At 30.0% G+C, this 17761-nt stretch overlaps 2 protein-coding genes across 2 annotated transcripts; one reads left to right on the forward strand and one right to left on the reverse strand.

The window, feature by feature from the left end:
- Positions 1–870: 870 nt before the first annotated feature.
- Positions 871–1798, forward strand: LOC148195275 (transcription factor bHLH149-like). The gene has a single exon (XM_088094117.1). It carries the CDS (start codon positions 1047–1049, stop codon positions 1638–1640), a length of 594 nt encoding a protein of 197 aa, XP_087950243.1. The 5' UTR covers positions 871–1046; the 3' UTR covers positions 1641–1798.
- Positions 1799–14556: 12758 nt separating this feature from the next.
- On the reverse strand, positions 14557–17452 carry LOC124837628 (uncharacterized). Its single transcript, XM_088094875.1, has 3 exons — positions 17288–17452; positions 17025–17173; positions 14557–14859 (listed from the first exon to the last, which is right to left on the reverse strand). The coding sequence occupies exons 1-3, from the start codon at positions 17412–17414 to the stop codon at positions 14782–14784; spliced, it is 354 nt and encodes a 117-aa protein (XP_087951001.1). The 5' UTR covers positions 17415–17452; the 3' UTR covers positions 14557–14781.
- Positions 17453–17761: the final 309 nt, after the last annotated feature.

Genomic DNA, 17761 nt, shown 5'->3' on the forward strand with positions numbered 1-17761 from the left:
TTTTAAAGTTTCTTCAACCGAAAATTAGAATCAAAATTAAAAATTGAAAAGGAATTAGTTAGAACTGTGGGGGAGAATACGATAAAATTAATTAAGCAAGTTGTCCACTAGCCCTTCTTGTCCAATCAAATAAACCTCAACTTTCCTCATGTGAGGTCTCTATCTCTCTCTATTTTATTATTATCATATTCAAACCACATACTTGTTGTTGGTTAATCTTTCATTTCGCTTTATTAGTCAAACTAAACTCATACTTAAACTTCCCACCCCTTTCATTACCCCCCCTCAAATTAATTATACACCAAATAAATCAATATTCACCCATGTTAATATCAAACCCCTCAATCTATTTCTTTCAAAATTATTCTTCAAAACCAATTCATATCTATAACTTTTTTAGTAAATAAAAGTATACACCTTATTTGTTATTTCAAGGAAAAGATAGAAATATATTTTTCAAAATTAATTATATTTTTAATCTCTAAATTTAGATATAAAATTAAAATTCAAAATTTTATATACCTAGTCTTAAATTTTCAAAATAAATAAATATATTCATTTTAATTTAATATTAATTTTTTTTGTGTTAAACGTTGTTATTTTAAATTGATATTCGAACTCAAACATAATGTAAACAATAAATATTGACATCTAAAACAAGTTAACACCATTAAATTAAAATTATTATATTTATTTATTTTTAAAACTTAAAAATAAAACTTAATCAAAATTTGTAACCTATAAATTTTAATTTCACATTTAAATTTAGAAACTAAAATGATATTTAATCCTAACCTTTTATTTTATAATATTGAAAGGCTGGTTCTATTGTTAAAAAAAAGGGGAAAGGAAAGAGTAGGGCAATAAATGTGAGTAACTGAAGGACGCGTGGTTCCCCGTGACTTGAACTCCTTTTATACTCTTTCTCTTCTTCTATTTTCTTCTCCCACTTGGCTTCCAACACCATCGACTTCTTCCTCACGGTTTCGTTCAAATTCTTCTTATCTTTTCATCTCAATCGACAAATCATTCGGTTGCAATTATCTATGGAGTCTTTTGAGCCCAACGTAGATTCAAGTAATTCAGAAACGATGCGAGAATCTAATCAAAAGAAGCGCAGGAAAATCGGAGACCACGCCGCCGATCACAATTCCGCCAACGCTGTCCCTTGGAGATCCGAGGCGGAGCAACGGATCTACTCTCGCCGCCTCGTCGAGGCTCTCCGCCGGACTCCATCATCGGTTGCCAGGCCTGCGGCCGCCGGCCAGGTCCGCGAGACCGCAGACCGAATTCTCGCTGCCACCGCCAGAGGCCGAACGCGGTGGAGTCGCGCGATTCTGGGCCGGTGGAGGAAGCTTCGCACGCAGCACAAGAAGGCGAAGAAGACATCGTCCACCGGATTGAAGAGAGCGAGGATCAACAGCGGAGAGAGGAGGAACCGGTTACCGGCTGTGCAGAAGAAAGCGCGCGTTCTCAGCCGGTTGGTTCCCGGTTGCCGGAAGGTCTCGTTCCCAAACCTTCTGGAAGAAGCCACGGACTATATCTCCGCCTTGGAGATGCAAGTGCGAACCATGACGGCTCTAGCAGAATTACTCTCCGGGGGTGCTCCGGCTGGTATAGACGGTGGCGCGTTGAGTTGACCGCGCGCGTTGGTTACAACGCCTAGGCTATATTGCGCCAGGTGTTTCTTATTTTTTTTTTTTTTAATTATATCGTTTTTAATGGTTTCCAGATTCATGTATTTTTATCGTGTACACTGTACATGCCATTTGCTTATTCCTCCTTCTTTCGAGTTCCACTATCCTCTCCACCTTCCATTTTTTTTTATTTCTTTTATTCTTTCATATTTAATTGAATGTCAACATGTTACCTACTTTTATTCTTTTTTTAACATTTCCTTCATAAATGAACAACTCGGTTATGCATATTTATCTGGAAAAATAAATAAAATGTCACTTCAAATTATCGATTGGAAATAACATTTAAGTCCATATTATTTTTTGTCCTTCTCAAATTTCTATCGAACTTTTTAATTCATCGTGAATGCGTGAATGCTTCTAAAAGAGTGGTTGTGAAATCGTGAAGTCTATCGTAGGAAGACCTCGAGCTTTTTAGTTTATTTTTACAGTTTTTTATGTCTAGTTAAATCTAACTAGAAAGGAAATTCTGTACAGTGCACTTGATTTTTGAAGCTCGTAAAAATATCTCCGCCTACTATTTCAAGGTTTATTACAAAATTAAAAAGAACAAAACATAATTTAAGTTTTAAAAAAATAAGAAAAGCAAATTACGCTGTTAATCTTCATCCATGGTCATTTGCAGCCTTTTGGCGTTTGAATTTGAACATCATTAGAAGGCTTCACCTCTCGTTTATCACAGCTAATACCTCACTTTTATCGGGATTTGATTTGCGTACAAGGTATCAACTCAGATAATTGCAATTACATTCCGTGTAACAATAGGAATTTTCATTTATGCTTGAAAAGTGAAAAAATGAAAAGCTAATGACAGCAGTACAAAAGTTGATCCAATGTGATTAGGCCCAACTTCGTATTCAGTTTTATAGGTAAGCAAATTAGCTTTAGGTAATCTTCAATTATTTTTTAAGGTTTTCTTTGTCTGTGGATGAATTTCGGATATTTTTGATCCAGATATAAACTTTTTTACAAAAAGGAAAAATAAAAAATATTTTTTATAAATTAATTTATAAAAATTTATCAGATAATTTTTATAAATTATTTTTTTCATAATTAAAAATTAATTTTTTTATTTATTTATGAACAAACTTATCCAAACATGTCTATGTTTTATAGACTGTTAATTAGTTTTATTACTGATTTGGGCTCTTTATTCTTCTCTTTACAATAAAGTGTTGTAAAAATAAGTGACCAGTTCAAATTTAGTTACAGTAAAATCCAAAAGTGTTTGAGATTCCGTATTTCTTTTGGGAGGGAGCTTTTCTTCGGTTTAAAATTAATGTACAAGATGAATCACTTTAAATATATATATATATATATATATATATATATATATTATATATTAAAATTAATAAATGTTAATTGTTAGTATTTGTTAATAAAAAAAATTATATTATAATATTTATCGTTTTTTTTAACTTGTTAAACCAATCTTATAACTTCCATAAGTTAGTGAGAAGAATAAATTCATAATTTTTTGCATTCCTTTCTTCTAATTTTACTATATATAATTTGTGTTCAAAATTGTCGATTTTACAAAAAATTAAATTCTGTTATAATAATAGATAATAATATTTTTTTATATATCAATTTATACACTATTTTTAAGTAAGGTTGAGTCAACTTTTGTTTTCTTTAACAGAATGAAAGGGCAAAAAAAATAAAGGCTTATATGTACTTTAGTATTACCAATTAACAACTCAAAATTTAGATCTCCAACAAAAAGTTGAATAATTTGAAAATAATATTTTTAATAATAAAATAGAATAAATAAATGTAATAATATTTTAATATCACGTTAATCTACAATTTAGCCATACTTCTACTTAAAAGTATGCAAATTACAAATAAATATAATTCATAAAAACTAGATTTATAAGCAAACTTACTTATACATTTGGATATTACATCGTGTGTGTGTGTGTATATATATATATATATATATATGGGATTTGCTAACGCGTGTACGCCTGTTTTTCAGTTGGTACATTTTAGTAATGTGTACTGGATTTTAGTAGACAAAATATCCTTATATATCATGGATGGATTCTAAGTTTTAAGGTTAAGGGTATTTTAATAATTTTCATTCTCAAAACTAAAATAAAAAAAAAAGAAACCCAGAAACCCTTACTCACCTCTCTCATTCCTCTCAACCCTTTCTCTTTCCTCTTTCTCACTCCAATCTTTTCTCTGTCATCCCTACTGTAGTCCCAATTGAAAAAAAATCAGAAACACTTATCGTTAAACAATCTTACAAAAACAATGATTTTATAATGAGTTTTCATCTTATAATTTGTCTTTTCTAATTTTATTCAATTTTCACAAGCATAAAGGAATTGGTAATTGACTTGGAAAAAATGAGAAATACTCGTTGTTAAACAATTTCTTACAAAAAATGATTTCATAATGAGTTTTAGCATAATGACATCAAAAAAATTGGTAATTGGCCTGGAAAAAAACCAAAAACACTCAGTTATTAAACAATTTCTTACAAAAAATGACTTTATAATGAGTTTTCATTTTATAATTTTTGTCGTATATAATTTTATCTAATTTTCACAAGCATAATAACATTCAAAAGAATTGGTAATTGGCCTGGAGGGTTTTTTTAGATGAAATTGAAGAGATCTTGAATGAACGTTTGCCTTGAAGGTGAATATGTCAATGACTCAACTTTTTACAAAGACAAATTTTTTAAAGACAAGTGTTTCTGATTTTTTCAATTGGGGCTACAGTAGGAATGAGGGAGAAAAGGTTGGAGTGAGAGAGATGAAAGAGAAAGGATTGAGAGGAATGACAGAGGTGAGTAAGGGTTTGGGGGGTTTCTTTTTTTTTTTTAAAGTTTTGAGAATGAAAATTATTAAAATACCCTTAACCTTAAAACTTAGAATCCATAATATATAAGGATATTTTTGTCTACTAAAATTCGGTACACATTGCTAAAATGTACCAACTGAGTACGCGCGTTAGCAAACCCCATATATATATATATATCATAAACTGTCAAAATGTATCTATAACCTCTAAATTTTGTGCAGAAAATAAATGAAAAATATAACAGAAAAAAATATATTAAAACATACAATATATGAGAAATATAAAACACACAATGATCTACAAATACTTTGAGTCTGTCTAAATGATAAAAAATCACTCTATAATTGCATCCAATCATATACTAAAATTTAGAAAGGAATACAACAATTGTAAAGTCCAAAAAAAAAAATATTATCTATTCGAATAAATCATATCAATTATTTTTTTTGTAGTAATAATTTTAAAGGTAGAAAATATAATTAATAATAAAACTTATGATAAGAAAAATTAACAATTTAAGATAAAGGATTTGAGTAATTTTAGAGGGTTTAAAAAAAATGAATAGTAAAAAGTGAATAGTTAAAAAAAATTAAATTAAATTGTGGAAGAGATAAACACTCCACGTATAATTGAATAATTAGAGATAAGAATTTAGCAAATGGTGATTAAAATAATATTTTTGTAATAGTAAATGAATAGTAAAAATAAATAGTAAAAAAATGAATAGTAAAAATGAATAGTAAAATTTTTTTTTGGCTATAAATAGCAAGGGAGGGAAGGCTGAAACTTACATCAAAATTCTAGAAAAATTTGTGAGAGAAGAGAGTTGGAGGAAATTCTAGTTGTAGAGGGGAAATTCTGGAAGTTTTCGGAGAACGGTTTCAGAGGAGGAGATTAAGTCTGAAATAGAGGTAAGCGGAGCTAACCTTAAGTTTTTGTTTTGTATTATCATGAGTCTTGAATATGTAATATTTTGCTTTTGTTTGATCTTAAATCTTGAATATGGAGCATTTTGTTTCTGTATGATCTGAATTTTGAATAAGAACATATTTCTGTGAGGAGATCCAAGTTTGATAGTTGTAAAATGCGATATTGATTATGTTATGCTATTTGTATGTTATTAGTTGCTTCTTTTGTATTGTTGGAAGGATGAGAAGTTGTCTAACCGGCTTTGCCATATTCAACTTCTTGTTTCCCCAAACTTTTTACGGCTTTCTTTATTTATTTATATTGTATTTTTGGAAGGATGAGAAGTTGTCTAACCGGCTTTGCCAGATTCAACTTCTTGTTTCCCCACACTTTTTACGGCTTTCTTTATTTATTTATATTGTATTTATATTGTATTTTTGGAAGGATGAGAAATTGTCTAATCGGTTCTGCCAGATTCAATTTCTTGTTTCCCCAAACTTTTTATTGTTTTCCTTATTTATTTAAATTGTATTTTTGGAAGGATGAGAAGTTGTTTAACCGGCTCTGCCAGATTCAACTTCTTGTTTCTCCAGATTTTTTTGTTTTCCTTATTTATTTATATTGTACTTTTGGAAGGATGGGAAGTTGTCTAACCGGCTCTGCCAGATTCAACTTCTTGTTTCCCCAAGAATTTTATATTAAGATTATTTTTTATATGATTGTCAAATACTTAATTCTTCTCTGACCAATTATAGTAATATTTTATGATTGTTAAATTGTTCATAATTATCTTGTATGAATTCTATTATCAATGTATTTTATGATGTTTGATATGAAATTATGCATTTGAAATATAGTATGAGTCTCGGGGAGAGACTCTATAATGGCATGGTAGTAGTGTATATGTTGATGTTGGTCATGTTGTTGGTGGTTATCCTAAAACTCTAATAATTGTCCAGTCTCAATTAGAGAAGGATGTGTTATATGGTGAGAGTAGTAGGAGGTCCTAGTCTATATTCATAGACGTTAATGGACTAACCTTGTGGGTGATGTGATATATAATATTTGGCCATAACTGTGTCGTAGATGTCACCACAAGTGCATGACCACCCGAGACTTCCATCAACATTATATCCGGATAATAGAGTCTAGTATGATAATTGCATCTTGCAAGAATTTATGGTGAATGTATTACGTATAATAATAGTATAATGCTTTTCTTTGAATTTTGCATGGTAGCTCACCCTTACTTGTTTGTTTGTGCCGAAAAATCTTATTTTTGCGATGATCGTATAACGTTTATGTTATACGGGAGCAGATGCCGAAACGACGTCCGAACCAATACAAGTGAAGGAGAAAGCAGCAGAAAAATGAAAAGTAGTTTAAAGAAAGAAATAAATAAATTTAGGAGTGTTGTAATGATGTTTAAAAAAAATAATGTATTTCCCGTGTGAACTATGCTACTGATAAATGGATTGTTTTTAACAGTAAAATATCTTGACCTTTACCGATACAAAAATAAACCAGAATAAAACTATCTTAATAAAGTATATATATGACTTTTATACATTGTTAGGCTTACATGATTCTCTTAAATAAAAAGATAGGCATGTGTGAAATTCAACTAATTATAGATGTCTGCTGTCAGAAAAAAAACGTACATCTTTACAGTGTAATTAAAAATCCTTTAACATTAGTTTAAGAAACATTTTGAAATCATATTATCGATTGTATCTCGTTGATAATATATACAGTAGAAATCTTGAATATGGTCCATCAAAACTCATCACAAACACCGAATGACTCATGTTATACCATTACGAACTAAAAGCTTGACACAGTAAAAAGTTACAGAGTCTGAATGAACTAATAAAGAAGATGAAGTGCTAGTTACCTTTTAGCGAAGAAAGACATAGATATAAATAAAAGCACCTGAGCCGCGTAATCGACGGTCCATGACAGCTTTACTAGCATATCATGTATATTATCCCGCTGTCATTTGCTTCGCCATTTTTGGTCACCTATCATTCTAGTTGACTGCACCATGCTTAAACTAGTTAGTACATTTCAAGTTCATTAAATCTCTTTAACTAATAACTCTATACTCATTTCAGCTACTTACTTAGTTGTCATCTGCTGGCAAACCCATTCCTCTCTTTCTTCTATTAAGCCGTTAATCTCTAAAACACTCATTTATTACACACCAAGCAGCCCATATGATTATTTTAAAAAGGGTATCAGTGATATACCATGTTATTTAAAAAAAGGTAAAAAAAATTGTGTCTTGCTGTTGAGGTGCAAGATTTTCGGATTAGAAATAGCCTGAGGAAGAACATGAGCAAGAAGGTAGTTTTGGATAGTTTTTCTGTGAAAGGGAAAGTAATTAAAGAAGCCGACAAATTGAAGAAAGTTAAGGGGAAAAAATGAAAAGAGGGTGAAGTTTGATGTATATTATGTATATCATGTGGGAGGGAGGCCCTACAAAATGAAGGGTTATGCATTGGGTTGCATGTGAGAATGTGAGTGTATGGGGAAGAGTTTCACATGGTGTTTTGAGAAGAAGAAGAAGAAATAGTAGTTTTATTTTTTTTTGCATAAACTTTGTTCTTCTCGGAACAGACAGTGAGGGTGGGATAAAGACTCTAGGGTTGGACCCTACCCTAGTACCCTACCCTCTGGATGAAGGATTAGCGAGTTTTAAGGGATACCTTTTTCTAATAAAAGGGTGACACGTGTGCTGTAGGGCAACCACATTACAACTGTCAAGTTCCACATGCTCGGACTGTGACACACCCCGTTACCATCCCATGCATACAAAACCTATTTCATACTTAAATATATAAATTTTGAAAAAATTTAAAAATATTTTCGTTTGTGAAGAAGTTAATTTTAGTTTCTTTTTTCAAATTATTTATTAAAAAGTCATGTAAAGATGTGGTAGTGTTAGGTATACATACATCCTCGTTAACCGAATTATCTATTGTCTTAAAATAGTTTTTATCCACTTGGTAATCTCAAGGTAGGGTTTCCTTTCACGGCAGCCACACAATTTCAAAAATAGAAATAGTTTAATGAAATAAAAGAAATTGTATATTAAAGTTGAGTCTTTTTTATTGAAAGTAGTGACTTCTTTTAATGTAGAGACTTTTAATGTCAACCATTTCATATTTTTGTGTTTTTTTTTAACTTTTAATGCTGAAAAATTATAAATAATCATATTGCGAAGTTTATTTTTGAAGTTTAAACGTTTCATTCTCTTGTTATTTTTTATTATCAAATGCTCATTTCTTTTGTAATAGTAACATGTTTAACATACTTTATTTGTCTTTTTATACATAATTTTAAAATTGATTATATTTTACATGTTGTCCAAAATTAAAACTAAATAAAGAAAATAAATAATGAGAAATTGATGAAAAGGTGGTTGATAGCATAGATGGTTAATTAAAAGGGACCACAAATACATATAATGTGTATATTGTTGGGTTGGCCCTTGAACTTGTTGAAATCACATTATGTATGGCCTTTGGTTTATTCTTTTTCATTCTCATTAGTGACTACATTTCACATGCATCCATGTGCCTCCATTTAAGAAGCCATCTTTCTCTCTCTCCTTTTTTCTCTTTCTTCTTTTTCTTTATTTTTCTCTTCCTTTTGGTTTCCATTCATCTTTATCTTCCTTTTTGTTTTTTACTTTCTTCATGTACTACTGCCTCAAATTAATTCATGGAATCTGCCTCAAGGGAAAATACTGAAAAGAAAAATTACCTCTTAAATACACACAATGTATTTTACATTGTAACTATCATGCTACATATCAAGTAACTACCAAGGTGAAATAATCACATTAAAATGTCATTATATATATAACTATTAGTATGTAAATTAGTATTAAGAATTTAAATACGAGTTCAAAGTTTTATATTAAATAAAAATATGATTAAATGATAAATTCTTACACGTTAAACTTTAAATTTAAAAATATTTTATTAAAAATTGTTCTTATTCGACTAAATAAACATATAAAAGAACACGGTTCAATAAGAATCATTAGATTTTTTTATCAATCAAAATTTACGTCTACTAAGATAATAGACACGTATTATAATTAATCTTGATAATTTAATAATATAATTATTATTTATGATAAATTATCATTATATTATTATTAACTATATTATTATTATATGTTTAAGATAAGTATTATTTTAATAGAAACATTATATATTGATATTGAATCTTAAATAAAAATACTATTTTCTTAAAAGATATTTATAAATCTTACTCTGTACATGATAAATGTCTGATCTTTCTTAATCTATCTTAATGTAAAGAAATTTAACAAAAAATTCTTAATGCTATGCGTCCCATTTATTTTCCTTGGAAAAAACCTAAAAGACAAGGTAGAACAAGAGTTGGTGGGATGGAAAAAGTTCTTTTCTCAAACAGGGATGCATCTTATTTTCAACATTGAAACGTGGTCCATCTAGTGACATATCTTGATTCCTAGCTACTATGTGGTACTAGGTAAAATGGAGTTTGTTACATCAATGATTTTGAAAATTGAGTTTAACCTCGTTCGACAAGGTAAAATATCGATCATTGCCTTCTTTCACAAACAACCCTTTTGTTTTAATATTAAGAAGAAAAAAACAAGTTACCTTAGTGTGATGATTGGTGTCATGGTTCCAAAATCTTGAATTGCGTTAGAAGGAGTTCACTTTTAGTGCTTATTATGTTGAAGTAATGATATGTTAGGAGCCATCATAATTTGGGCAATGACCCATCTTGCTTTTATTGTCTCATTAAAGACAATCATCAACTAACGTCTATAACCTCTTTACTATTTATAACATTTTTTTTAGTTTGGTTTCTGTTTTTTTACCTATATCTTCTTCTTGTCCCACTCAATATTCATGTTTTGACCAACAAATAATATTCAACTATTAAAATAATTTATTATTTTTTAATCAAAATCTTTAAAATGTCTTTCCCTGGCTGCTTATTATCATCACACTAACATTATATTTTCACGAGACTAGTGGCAGATCTTTAAAATATATTTTATGAGTTAACATTTTCTTTTATAAAAGTGTGCATGTATAAATTTGAGAAGGTCAAATATTTAAAATTAAAAAAAAAATACTTTTATTTATATTTTAGTTTTGTTTGTGTAAAAGAAATTTGAGATGACCGAGTGAGATAATCAAACAAGTTAGAACAAAAATATTATAATGTAGCAAAACATCATACCTTTTATTAAAAAAAGTAGTGAAACATATCTTTTTTATTAAGAATTTAATTTTATAAAATAGATTTATAAAATGACATTATATCTCTAATTTTGTCTTATTATATGTGATATCTGAAGTCGTTCTTATACTGGAATGAAATACTGTTTTTTCACAAATTTTATACTTTAAAATTGTTATTTTAAAGATACCATACCAAGGTTAAGTTTTGTAAAAAAAAAAATAGCCATTTTATTATTTATTCTTATTTTTATTTTTAGAAACCAAACAATACAAAAGAAAAACTTTTCATTCCACTTCATCTTTCTCTGTTTAACCTGCTACCACAAATCGAAAGATAAGGTTAATGAAATTCCTTAAACAAGTTACGTTTTTTTGGAATTTCTGTCTCTTGTGAGAATACTATTTTATTTTTTTAATTTTTTATTTTTATATATAGGGGTGTCACTTTCTTTCAGAAATTCAGATGAAACTGTAATTGAATGTATAAGTGGATCCATGTGCTACCAAGTGACATGTCATAGTTGGATAAAAAGAAAGAACTTGCATTTTCCTAAATCCAGAAGCCAACAAAAAAAATATACATTACTTATTTAATTTTTATTCTTTTGCTTTTTTATTTCTGCCTGCCTTGGGTCTTATCGAAATCAAAGCAAATGGCCAAAAGAGAAAAGCAAAACAACGATGACCCTTTCAATTCAACGCCCTAATAATTGAACCCATGTATCTGTCAGCTAGTTTCTTCAATTAACAAATCACCAAATTCCATTTATTATAATTCTCAACGTCTCAAATTCTAAAAAGTGTAGATAATTTGATAAAATATCCACATCATCGTACCTACATGTTCATAAACGCGATGTTTAAATATCAATATAAAAAATATCTAATAATATAATATATTTAACAATATATAAAATTAAAAATTAGAGAAAAATCACATATTTTTTTAAATATAAAACTATACTCAAAAGAATAAAATATGGTTTTTGAAAAATCATTTAAAAAATAAGAATTTTCATAAATTTACTTTTAATACCATTCAAAATATTTTTTAGATATAAACTCGTTTCATCTCTTATTTTGTTAATATAAAAATTTTCTTAGTATCCTAAGTTTGTTTAGTTTAGAAATAAGTAGCAGTTAAGGCCAAAGTTTGATTAGATTAAAATGATTAGATAGGAAGAGGAGTAAGAGAATAGTGGAGTTCACAAACGACAAGACGAGAATTACTTTTGAGTTGTCAGAGTTCAACGACAACGCCCTAAAACAAAGAGTGGTCACATTGGGTTGGGCCCATGGGCCCAAAACCCAGTATCCGACAAAATGTGTGTCAAACAAACCACCTTCACCAATTTTCATTCAATGAACATCGTGCGCAGATGCCGTGGTGCTTCACACAACGCAAACTATTTATTCAATATATATTTTTTATTATTTACGTGATTTTTCTCCCATTTTTCATATTGACATGATTTTGGTTGCTTAGTTTTGTTGGATATAAGAGTTTTGGTGGGTTTTGTGGTGGTTGGCAAAAAGGCAAAAGAAAAAAAATAAGGAAAGAAACAAAGGAGAAAGGGTTGTGGTACAAATACAACAACTACTATTTTGGGGAGTGGGCCCAAAGTGTCCCTTACCACACGTGGCCTCTTCCAATGATGGACACTAACCCTTTATGTATAGGGTCCCCTTCCACACTCTTCTCGATCTATCACTAATACTTTTCACAACAATTTTAGGATGAGATTTATTGTCTTTTTTTCCCTCAACTATTTCTTAAACGTCAGTATGTGTAGAAAAATGACAAAATTCAACTCAAAGATGTATACACTCATGGAATGTGTCTTAGCAAATGATATCAAATAAAATCTACCATTCCTCCTATATATCGTATATATTTATTTTTCTATCTCTTCGTGTAAAAATAAGTTAATTTTAAAGAGATTGTCCTTAAAATTACTAATTAAACATTTGTATGTTCCAGGTTTATTTAACTTAGAATACATTATAAATATAACATAACCGACCGAACGAAGGAAACAGTGTTCGGCCCATAATAGGGAAACCTAAACACTCTCAACTGGGTTTTACTCCCTACACCACCCCACTTTGCTCCCTGCACCACCACATTTTTTTAAAATTCCAAAACTATCCTTTATATTTTAAAATATCCTACACTCCCACCCCTTTTCTTCAACGGATGTCAACATCCGTTGAAGAAAAAATTCTTCCACGGACGTGCTACATCCGTTAACGGATGTGGCGACATCCGTTGCCTTTTTTGCTTTTTAGTTTTTAGTTTTTTATTTTTTTTGTTTTAAATTAATATATAAATATTATTTAATTATTTTAAAATTATTACTTAATTATTTATAAATTAATTTTTTTATTTAATAAAATAATTATTATTAATTTTAATTTATGTATTATTATTTAAATAATAATTAAAAAATTTATTATAAATATATTAAAACGGATGTGGCGACATCCGTTGCTTTTTTTGTTTTCTAGTTTAGTTTTTTTATTTTTTTTTGTTTTAAATTAATATATAAATATAATTTAATTATTTTAAAATTATTACTTAATTATTTATAAATTAATTTTATTTTATTTAATAAAATAATTATTATTACTTTTAATTTAATATTATTATTTAAATAATAATTAAAAAATTTGTTATAAACATATTAAAACAGATGTGGCGACATCCGTTGCTTTTTTTTGTTTTTTAATTTTTAGTTTTTTAATTTTTATATTTTAAATTAATATATAAATATTATTTAATTTTTTAAAAATTATTATTTAATTATTTATAAATTAGTTTTATTTTATTTAATAAAATAATAATAATTATTTTAATTTATATATTATTATTTAAATAATAAATAAAAGACTTTTTAAAAATATATTAAACGGATATGGCCACATCCGTTGAAGTTTTTTTTTAAATATAAAAATAATGAACTAAAATATAAAATATGTAAATGGATGTTACGGATGTCAACATCCGTTGAAGGTGAAACGGATGTTGACATCCGTTTTATAAAAGAGCAAATAAGGTATGGGAGGTGCAGGGAGCGGTTCACCGTGGTGGAGGGAGCAACTCTCCTCTCAACTGAGTTCAAAAGCCCAAACATTAAATGATGACTCAACGAATATTAGAGCCCACCATCAATGACTACCATAAATTAGACAAAGGATAAATGATTTATTTATTACTGGTGACCCATGTCTATTCACTTTTCTTTTTCGTAATAAAATAAAAAATTATCACACAATTTGATGGTTAATTGATTTTAAAAAACATTTATAAAAACTTAAAAGATAAAATAATAAAAGAAAATATGTTGATAAAGGATAAAATTCGTATAATAGTTAATAGAAAAATATTAACAAAATTTTAAAAGACAAAAATAATAAAATAATCTATTAATAAAAGGTGATATTTAGTAATTATAACATATTTAATATTAATATGCACTTAAGCTTATTTTTTTATTTCCCAATTAATAAAAAAAGTAATAATTGCTTAAAAATATATATTCAATTATCCCGACAATTGACATAGTTCAAATAAAATTAATAGAATTAAAATTTCTCTAATATGATTGTATTTTTTTTCCCTTAAAACAATATATTTATACTTGTACTAAATTGAATATCCTGATTAATAATTCCTACTTTTATCAAGATCAACATAGTATTGAATCAATTGCTGACCAATTAATGTCAGACTGCGAAAGATTGCGATAACATCTTTGGATTTAAGCGCGGCTAGCTGAACTATATGAAAGCATGGCAAACTTCTAAGCCATCAATATTCTTTTCGCTAAAATCAAGAGGTGCATTACTCAAATAATATGCAATGATGTCACCGGGGATACGAAATAAGAAACAACAACTGTAAATTAAGATAAGTCCATTGTACATAACTGGTGTAAATACCAATATCTGTTCGCAAGAGATAAATGGGGTGAAAAGATCTGTGGTCTCTAAAGAAAGTGACTTGATCTTTTCATGTAAAGTGGAGCATTGTCATTCTGCTGCTGCTGCTAAACATTTGGAATATGACCTAACAAACTGTAACTGCTTACTAGTTAGAACAATCAAGCTTTGATGGACTCAACACGTGGCCTCCATAATCCCAGCCTGTACTTGTGTGTGTATTTCAATATTAACTTCCTCTGCAAAGCAAAAACTAGTCGTTAGGAAGAGTTTGCAAGTTAACCGAACAATGTCTTGTGGACAAATCAATTCATTGTATCTTAAAATCCATCTAAGTACAAAAAAACCCAATTCTAACGGTGAGGCCATTTCAATCCCAATCAACAAGTTATGGGATTGAAGATCTGACCTGAATTGTCTCACAAGAACTGACTACCATGACAAGCAGTCGTTTTACTTTCAATATTAGAGTCCATAACAGCCCTATGAATTGTGCAAATTTATCTTGGATACATGAATGTAAAACATAGAATACAAGTTATAGTGGCATCTAAGATAACCCATGTTAGGACTTCGGTAAAAATGGTAATTTAGGATCAAAAGCCTGACATTGTTTTAATTGATGGAAATCACATACCCTAAGACATCTAAGATGCAGTAACATAACCATATACCTAACATAGGTAGTATGCCAGGATGAAGATGACAATAGTACATTGTAACAAACAAAAGGGCTGGTGCTAATAGAGGGAGAGTTAGTAGAAGGTAGTGGCCACGTGTCCAAAGAAAAAATGAGAATGGACCATGTAGAGCTGTGACGTCCGAGAAAGAGAGTGCTAAATGGCATGATTAAGTGATAGATAATTAAGATTGTGTGATATGAGACTTTCTCTCACTGATATTCTCTAAAACATTCTTCCTCTCATAATTCAGCTTTTCTGCTTGACCTCTCTTTTCTTACTCATCATATCCTGTTTAACAATTGCAAGAATGGATGAGCTCACGTTCTTTTCGAGTTTAACAGAATATTATGTCAATCGTCTTTCTTATTCTATGCATTGAATTGTTTAACGGATATTTTTCTTATTGCGTGTTAAACAAATTTTGGAACCACTATTGTTTTGTTTCGGTTACTGTTACATTGCTTGATTCTATAATTTTGAGTTTAATCCATTACATACATCAAACACCTCAATGAACACAGAAAGATGCAGAAAATTGAATCACTCAACAATGTATACATGTGACCCTTTCAACTAGCATGTCAGAGCCAATCCAAATGCTTAATACAGAGCAGAAGGGAAAGTCATACAAAAGGTAGTAGACATTGAGAGGAGAATAAATTTTGTCAAGGACAGGAAAATCAACAGGTTCAAAAGTCATATGGATTTTTCAGATCTGAAATTTATGTCAAACACCAGTTCTCTTAAAAGCATAAAATGTTGAATGACGGTTCAGCCTTTATTAATGTCTAACAAATTATGCTGTAGAACAAGATGCACTATTAGCCCTATAGAGATTCTAAAAAGCCCTTGGATAATCCTACAATCAAGGCCCTCAATTTGATATATTTCACTAAACCATAGTTATTCATCGTCATTTTATGGACCATTTAATACAAGGGAGAGAACGGAAAGGAAAATGACATCTTCTGATATTGGAGGAGTGGAATGCTCAGCTCCTCATTTTCCCTTCCCTCAATTCCCCTCCAACCAAACAAAATGAGGAGTTACAATGCCAGTCATAAATTCAAATATTCAAACACAAATTTGCTTACAGAATTAAGGAAGAAACCAAGACACAATTCAACACAGATTGAACTAATAAAGCAAACAAGCCAATCCAGTGGCTTCACCAGGAGTTACTAAACACAAATCAAGCTGATGACACAGAACCCAAAAATCTTGAACTTGAGAAATTGAATTCCGTGATACTAATTAGTTGTCTTACTTGATTGATTGTAGCTTGAGTACGTGTAAATAGCTTATGTGATCAATTAGTTCTTCAGTTAACAGCATTTATCTCTGTGTGTAGCTCGGCCTGTATTAGTTTGAGTTTTAATCTCACTTGTCAGTATTCACCAATCTCCCTTCTTTGTTTTTATTACCAGTTTACGTAATGCCACAAAGACTGACCTTTTTTCACATATGCACCTGCAACCGTGGCAAATCTCATTCTCCCTCTCCAGGTCTTCATCCAAATTCTACTTTTGGAGAATTGCCAATTTCTTTACGACTAATAGGGAAACGAAAATACCCCAAATTTTATACACAGTAGGCAGAAAAGAAAAAATCACTCCATTGACGAATTTGGCAAGAGTGATGAATTAATTTCACATATTAAGCTAAAGATGCAGAAAGCAATCGTGAACGACGACAAAGTGATAGGAATAAGGAATACATACATGTTTGCAAGGAATACCGAGCTTCTTGAGCTTGAGGGTGCGAGTGACAAGAAGCTTCTGGAAATCTCCGATTTCGGATTCGAGCTTGGGAACGTGGGACTCAACCCCTTTCCCAATTCCGTTTAAAAACTCTGGTATTCCAACCTTCGCTGCATTCAGCAAAAATAAAAAACATTAATAATTCGCTCACACATTAGGGCGTGTTTTTTTGTTTGTTGCTTAGTGATCAATGCAGCAAAAACGAAGATAGAGAAAGAGATTACCAACGTAGGTGGATGATTTAGAGAAGAATCTAGAAGAAGAACAAGGCATAGAGTGTGGAAGTGTTGAAATCAGATTAACACCTCCTTTGGTGATGATTCTCTGTATCTGCAACCATGCCATTCCCATTTTTCTCTTCAATGTTTCGCCACACACTTCAGGTTCATACGGGCTTCGGCTTCGGCTTCGGCTGTGGAGTTTCGGACTATGTTTATAGTCAACGACGTCGTTTAAGCAAGTGCATCAACGTTTACTGTGTCTTGCTATGCCGGCCCAACATGGGGTTAGGCCCCCTTTTTCCTCTTCGGTCTTTTTCTTTATACAGTTCCATAATTGCTAAATGCACCGCATAACTTCTAAAATGTATTTTCATTGGTGTTGACAATGTTTGTATCAAGGTCATCAAACAAAAATGAGTGTTATGTTTTTAATTTAACAAAAGTATAAATTTAATCATTTTCAATTTATTTTTCCAC

This window comes from Vigna umbellata, chromosome 7 (genome assembly GCF_029865625.1).
Source record: "Vigna umbellata cultivar VRB3 chromosome 7, Vumbellata_1.0, whole genome shotgun sequence".
Taxonomy (NCBI): Eukaryota; Viridiplantae; Streptophyta; class Magnoliopsida; order Fabales; family Fabaceae; genus Vigna; species Vigna umbellata.